This window comes from Pinus tabuliformis, chromosome 2_1, assembly GCF_031772625.1.
Source record: "Pinus tabuliformis cultivar Carrire ecotype Pingquan chromosome 2_1, CPIR1, whole genome shotgun sequence".
Classification (NCBI taxonomy): domain Eukaryota; kingdom Viridiplantae; phylum Streptophyta; class Pinopsida; order Pinales; family Pinaceae; genus Pinus; species Pinus tabuliformis.
This window is the reverse complement of record NC_142299.1, coordinates 503,437,514-503,445,446: the sequence shown is the minus strand read 5'-3', so window position 1 is coordinate 503,445,446 and position 7,933 is coordinate 503,437,514. Positions and strand designations below refer to the sequence as shown.

The following is a 7,933-nucleotide window of genomic DNA, read 5'->3' as shown; positions in this document are numbered from 1 at the left end:
CTACATCGCAGCTAGTCCCTGCCTTGGGGATTTCGTTAGAAAATTTAGGAAACCTCTCAAGTTCATAGTGATAGTGCTGGTAGTGTTGTTAAATCATGGTGTTGTTAAATCATAGTAGTGATAGTGCTGGTAGTGTTGTTAAATCATAGTGATAGTGCCGGTAGTGTTTGTATCAAACTAATAACTCTGAGAGTTAAGCCGAATGTCATCCCTTTCCTCCGTTTGGGTGGCCAGCTCTGACTGTCCCTGAATTATCAGCAAGCAAGCAGCTGGTTCCCTCAGTACTTGACCGGCGAGTGCCGAGAAGGACATCCTAATGGAATAGCTGCATATCGTGTCCTGCAGTTCGAACTGCGACAGGGTTTGGGAAAAAGAATCTACCGACGCCCCATATGCACTCACCCAGATAACAAGATTTTTTCTGAAAGGATAACAAGACTGTGCGACCCCTGAAAGCTTTATATCTGTCCTCTTCTCCGCATCTTCCTTGGCTTCTTTTGTCTATATAATTAAAACCTCACCCTTGGCGTAAGACTTCACATTTCATATCAATATTATTGAAAGTAATACCCACTTTGCTGTTCAGAATCATATGCCAGTAATGGCCTTCTCTCTTACGTTTTCCTCACATGTTTTCTCATCCAGTAAATCGCCCAGTGCTGGTCATATGGGCCGCCAAACACCGCCCGTGGTATGGAGTAGCTGGAGCAGAAATATTAGATTTCAGGGGTGTTCCAAGGTTAGAGGACTGCAGGCCTCTGCGGGAGCAAAGGGGCTAATTTTAGAGCCCGGTCGCATGGAATCAAAGAATTTGTATGATATACTAGACATAAGCCCTGCCGCTACCTTAAAAGATATAAAGAAGGCTTACAGAACTCTAGCTCGGGAGTTTCATCCGGATCAGGCAACTTGTCCTGAAGGGAAAATCGAGAGCACCAAGATATTTTTGAGTATACACAATGCGTATGTGACCCTCTCGGATCCACAAGACCGTTCACAATATGACTACCAGATTTCGGGTCAAGTGCGGGGCTTCGCTGAGCAGAGATGGGGTAAAGCGACCGGTGAACGAGCTCCCACATATAGATATCGTGGTCATGTGGGGCGAAGTTGGGAAACAGACCAATGTTGGTGATCTTCCTCTGTAATATGAGTTTTGAAGGCGAATCTGTAAAGAACTGTAAAAAGAAATATGCGCATTCCTCCGTGTACATACATTCTTTTAATATAGGAATTCATTCAATAGCCCCTTTGTTATATGATAATGCGATTGAAATTTGTAACAACTGAATCACTTTACCTTTATAATACATTTCATTTGGTAGCATAATTGATAGACGTAGACGGAAGCACACACGGCTTATTGGAAACAATAAAAATACTATACAAGAGAATTAAAAAAATCTGATTAAGCCTATTGTGGACCTGGGTGCTCTAGAGGAACACCAAGACGCGAATCTGTAAAGAACTGTAAAAAGAAGTATGTGCATTGCTCCGTGTACATACATTCTTTTAATACAGGAATTCATTCAATAGCCCCTTTGTTATATGATAACGCGATTGAAATTTGTAACAACTGAATCACTTTACCTTTATAATACATTTCATTTGGCAGCATAATTGATAGACGTAGACGGAAGCACACACGGCTTATTGATAACAATATAAATACTATACAAGAGAATTAAAAAATTCTGATTAAGCCTATTGTGGACCCAGGTGCTCTAGAGGAACACCAAGACGCGAATCTGTAAAGAACTGTAAAAAGAAATATGCGCATTCCTCCGTGTACATACATTCTTTTAATATAGGAATTCATTCAATAGCCCCTTTGTTATATGATAATGCGATTGAAATTTGTAACAACTGAATGGCTTTACCTTTATAATACATTTCATTTGGCAGCATAATTGATAGACGTAGACGGAAGCACACACGGCTTATTGGAAACAATATAAATACTATACAAGAGAATTAAAAAATTTCGATTACGCCTATTGTGGACCAGGGTGCTCTAGAGGAACACCAAGAAACTGTAATCAAACACCAAGAAACTGTAATCAAGCTCTATAGTCACAAGTTAATTATTAATCTCGCTTTTAATTACAAATTCCATAATTCTAACAAAATGAAAGAACATATTGACACGCAGAAGCACACTGCCACATGCCCACAATGACACATGCAGAAGCACACGACATAGAGGTGACCGGGTGAATAAGGAGTATAGTGCCAGTAAGACTCGCATGCTCAAAAGCACATCAGACCTCACTCACTATCAGGTATATTGACAGTGCTTCATCCAGGTTAGTTACCAGCTCATGGGGATAGTCTCGACTCGAAGATATACTCTATCTATTCTTCCCCGATATCCGGTCGATGGTCGACTCCATATCTCGGACCATCACACACCAGCTCAAGACCCGCAGTCTTTTGTGATCGTATCCCTCTTCTTGTATGGAGGAAGGTCTTCTGCCTGCGACGATACAGATAGCAGCAATGTTCATAGTTGCTGCAGAGCTGAATCTCCATCTCGATAAGTATTTGCATCTGGATGTGCTGCTGCTTAAACAAGGTAAATCGTTGATTCAACCTAGGCTGCTAGCTTTCGAACGGGTGAGGATGTTGGATCAAGTTTCAGCCAGTTGCCAGATCCATATGCAGATCGAATTGGGCCCGTTCCAGATCCTGTTGGCTCCAGGTTCTATTTCCAGCACATCTTCGATTTACTGGTATGAAAGTCTAGTGTGAGTTCAATATATTCGGCATAACCAATAGTACCAGCAACTGGAATTGGATCGTCCAGAAATAGAATTGAATCATTCAGAGGGATAGAGCAGTAAAATGAGTATTTGAAGATGGAGATGGAACTGTATATATATTTATATATGGAGCATTTATATATGAAGATGGATCTAAAGCATTGGAAGAGCAGTTCTTGTCCATTTGCTTATTCTTTCAGTGCGCCTATCACTTTGCAACTAAATTTTTTGATGCTATTTTCCATAATAATGACAGGAAAGAAATGGATTTTCAAAATCGATGATTCTTGGCCACTAACTTACTGCTTTCATTCAAATGCCACTGATGCGTAAGACAGACTACCATCACGATAACTAGTCCAGCTCCTTAGAACAACCAGATGTTAACCAGTCCAGCTCCTTAGAACAACCAGATGCTGAGGTAATTATATTTTTTATTTATAAACTAGCTTCTGTACTTATTCTATTATGTTTCTAAAGTAGCTTCAATCCAAACTAGCTTCAGTCCATCTACTACCAAAATAATGACAGGAAAGAAGTGATAGGAAAGAAATGGATTTTCAAAATCGATGATTCTTGGCCACTGACTTACTGCTTTCAACATTGATTTGGACTTCTTTCCTTCTGGTAATGCCTTTCTTTCCTTCTTCTATAGAAATTCAAGGCGGATGTGAAGACTACCATCACGATAACCAGTCCAGCTCCTTAGAACAACCAGATGTTAACCAGTGCAGCTCCTTAGAACAACCAGATGCTGAGGTAACTATATTCTTTATTTCTAAACTAGGTTCTGTACTTATTTTATTATGTTTCTAAACTAGCTTCAATCCAGCTACTACCAAAATAATAAACATGACTGAGTATGTTTTCTTGTAATTCTGCGCCTCACCAATTGGGAGTGCAAAACTGCAGAGCAAACAAATGCAAAAGCGCAGAACAAATGAGGCAATAATCCATTTTATTAGGGGAACAGCCCTATGTGCTAGCCACCAAGGTGTTACAAAATAACCAGATGGTAGTGTCAAAGTACCAGATGGCAGGGTCATGTAACCAGATGGCAGTGTTATGAAGACAACAAGCAATCAACCAACTTTCATATTGCATTGCATTCGGTAGCTCCCATAACATTTAATGCTTCGAACTAATACTAACATTAGTTTAAATGCAAACAAAGTGTAAATGAAACCGATAGAAGATGAATGAATATAGTATATAGTTTGGCCTCCTCGCCTCGGGAAGAGGCTAAATAAGACGGTAAATTACCATGCACAAAAAAACTTTGAATATACTCCATCAACTGCCATTAAAAAACAGCTCACAAGCAGGTTAACTAATGCTAGCATCAAAGTTTTCAATTACTATACTCCCTGGCCATTTCCAGATGGCAGGGACTAATAAAAGCGAGCAGTTCGTTGGTTTCATATTTTTTTGGATGTGAGATAATATTTTATAATCGCCTTTTTCTTTAAATTCAGACATAGTTAAGAAATAATAAAAATTAAAATTAAAATTAACAAGTTAAATGGTGTTTTTAATTATTACATGTTTTGGTGTATTTGATAGAAATCTCGTGAATTTGTTTTGTTAAATCCTGATCATTGTTATTAAAATAAGGTTTCTGATTACAGATATAAATTCAACAAAGTATTTCAATTGTAGATAATTTACAACTTAAAATTATGATTCTAGCTAATCCTTCTGAAACTCTCAGTAAATTAAATCATAAAATGTCCCAAAAACGACATATAACATTTACTCATAAACATTATAGACAAAATATTTAGAAACTATTTTTATATCGAAATTTGTTTAATAAATTCTAGCATATTGACCTTTGTAATTCATTAATATGTAGCTGATAATAACACTGAAAATGCTTTTATATTTTTAACCAAAAAAATGTTTTATATATATTTTTTAATATATTTTCTTTTATTATATATATATGAAAGATGTTCTTAATATTTATGTTTTATTTTTTGGGGAACAAGTCACCCAGAAATATCAAAATTCTTAATTTAATTAAGATGAATTTTTGTTGGCTTATTTCTTATATCCTCCCATCCTTGTTTCATGGTATTTTACCAAAAAAAACATATTTTTAAGAACGATCATGTAACTTTTGAATGAGAAGTGCGTTCGCATTATCTTTAAAGGGATTATGTATTTTTTTAAAAGAAAGGCTTACTTAAAAAAAATTGCTTCGTTCATATATTTTTTAAATAAAAGACAGTTGAAGCAACACCCATTTTCCTTTATGTGAAACTCGTCAAAAAAATACACTTCAATGAAAGAAATTCAATCACATAAAACACTTGATTAAAACCCTTTCAATCGCAATTTCGTGACAAGGATTTATCCTTTTTTTTTTTTTTTTTTGAAGAAAAACAAAGATCTTGAAGAAGGGTTCAAACTAAATGCCTTCAGAATAATTCCAAGTGAGGTGATCGTGATACCGCCTTCGGTATGAAGAGCCCCACTTCATATTTCAAATATGCAGACCTTTGGCTCCGCAAATAAACATACTTTCGCTTCATGCTAATTGCCAGTTTTATATGACAATTCCATCCGAAAAAAAACAAAATAATAAGCAATATAGTCTCCATTTTTTCATCAATAAGAAATGTTGGAATGTTAATTCCAACTGCAGGTTGCAGACGCCGAGAGTTGGACAGTGACGACAGGGAAGTCTTCAGCCAGATTCCGCCATCAACTCAGCCAGCACGCAACCCCGAAACCGCTCAACAAAACCACCAGGGCATATCGGACCGCCTTTGATCATAAAGTGGTTTCCGTATAATTGAGCCCGATAAAATATAGTGCAGACACGTGGCTCTCAGCATACGTAAGCAGAAGTCATTTCTCGGGCGCTAATCTTCAGCAGCAAAAGGCCTCCCGATATTCTTGTCAGCCGTCCGATGCAGTCCATCGATCTCCGCCGTCGATAGTTCAAACCTACATATGAACCAACATTAAAAGCTTTGCGTCGATTTGAAGTTTGGTTGACCGCCGTAAAACATTCAATGCATAGTTATGAGGTTAGTAAACTTTTGGTAAAACATTAAATCTTAAGTATATCGGAGGTATGGGCATGTCAACGTAATATTTAAAAAATCATTTTGTATATGTTTTGAGTGCGTGTTCATTTTTGATATAATGAGCCAAACGAAGAATGTGCGTTGAGTTGTTGTGTGGTTGCACATGGGAGAGAGATAGGCGCAGCAGCGAAAGAGCAGGGAGCAGCATGAAATTTCTTTTATGAAGCAAGGAATTAATTTTTGCACAGCAGTGCATATAGATATATAAAAACAGGGAGGAGCGCATGTGTTTTAAGTAAGTTTTTTTATGTATTGGATTTGCATTGAAATGCAAAAGAAAAGAGCGCACAGGTATTTTTGAAATTGTGAATGTAATGTAAAAGTTTACTGCATATGTAAAAATTTGTTTTACAGCAGTATGTGTAAAATATTTTTACAGCAGAATGTGTAAAAATAGTTTTACACCAGTAAAGTAAAAAGGGGTTTTACAGCAGTAAACCCAGCACAGTAAATTCTCAGGTGGAGACAGAGTTTTTGTTGAATATTGTTTTTGGTGAATCCCTCTCAGCAAAGAGGATGAATATGTATCAGAGTTGGCTGAATGTATTTTTGGTAAATCCCTCTGAGTGAAAGAGGATGAATGTTGTTTCAGGCATTTTATATTTTAATGAATACAAAGAATTTTATGGCTGTGTAATACTCTGTTCTGAGAATTTTTATTAAAAGGCTTCCCTGTGCAAAAGATCCTGTGGAGAGAGGAAACAGAGCATTGCCTCTGTGGAGTTTATTTTGTTTGTTTTTGGGATTTTCTCAGAAAAATCCCCAACAGTGGTATCAGAGCTGGTCCAGGCTCTTTGATGGTGACAGAGCAGGTTCAGGCTCTTTGAAGTGTCAAAGAAGCTGAAGGAAAGACTCTTGTTGCAGCAACAGAGAAAGCTTCTCCAGCAGAGTGAAGTCTCAGGCAAAAGAACCCATGTATTCCTCAAAGTTTTTTTTCTGTGTTGCTGTTGAAGAAACAGTGAGTCATTTTAAAAACACAGTCAGGGATTTTAAAAATAGTTAAGAATGGCAAGGTCAAAGAAGAAAACCTCCAATCCTCCTAAGGTTGTGTCTCCCGCTTCTATTAAAATAGAAAACAATCTATTTGAAAGCTTTCTATTTGAGGCTTCAAAGTTTAATGGAAATTTTGATATGTGGGAAATAAAAATGAGGGCTGTCTTACAGTCTCAAGGGATTGAAATCTAGGAATCAGTGATTGATGATAGCAAGAAGGATAAAGAATCCAAGGAGTACAACGCAAAGGCAGCAAAGACTATCTTGGATGGACTACCTGATTCTGTAAAAAAGAATCTAGGAAAATATTCATCAGCAAAGGATATATGGGACAGACTACATGACCTTCATGCAAAGGGAGCACTCACCATGACTATCAGTGAAGAAGAAAATTCTGAACCCATCATAGAAGCTGAAAATGAGAAGGTTGACCTCATCAAGCTTCAAGTAAAAGAAAGGGATGAAGAGCTCGTCAAGCTTAAGAAGGAGTTTGATCAATGCAAGAGGAAACATCATGAAGAAGTCATATCCATGACAAATCAGCTGAATGAAGCAAAGAAGCAGGAAGATGCCTTGTCAAGTCAACTTGAACAAAGGCACAAGAGAGTGAACAAGCTTGTAGAAGAGATTGGACAGTACAAGGTAGAGGTCTCCTCCCTTAAGTCTGAACTACAAGAAGCCAAGAAGTAGGCACAAGGAGCTGAAAAGAAAATGGAGAGTAGTCAAGCAGAAATCTCCAAAATGAAGTCAGATATTATCTCCCTCAACATAGTAGCAGCTAAAGCTACTCGTAGCAAGGAAGAAACTGAGAAACAACTTACAAAGAAGAATAATGAGTGTGAAAGATTGGAAGAAGAGAATGTCCTCCTCAGGAAAAAAGTTGAAGGAATGAACAAAATCATGAAGAGCTCTCAAGCCTTGGATGACATGCTCAGCTATCACAGATCTCCATCTGATAAATCAGGACTTGGGTATGTAGGTGAACCCTCAAACAAGAATGAAAATGCTTTAAGCAAAGGAGATGTGAAGAAGCCAGAAAGAAATGGTGATGCTCCTAGTTCCAGCAAAGGCAAGGAGAAA

General features: G+C 37.5%; 1 protein-coding gene across 1 annotated transcript; it reads left to right on the top strand.

Annotated features, from left to right (window-relative positions):
- The first annotated feature begins 542 nt into the window (after positions 1–542).
- LOC149201133 (chaperone protein dnaJ 11, chloroplastic-like) lies at positions 543–1,135 on the top strand. The gene has a single exon (XM_089399679.1). It carries the CDS (start codon positions 593–595, stop codon positions 1,133–1,135), a length of 543 nt encoding a protein of 180 aa, XP_089255805.1. The 5' UTR covers positions 543–592.
- Positions 1,136–7,933: the final 6,798 nt, after the last annotated feature.

Bases quoted from the DNA above. Each gene is read 5' to 3' on its own strand.
- LOC149201133 (XM_089399679.1), top strand. From the start codon at position 593: ATGCCAGTAATGGCCTTCTCTCTTACGTTTTCCTCACATGTTTTCTCA.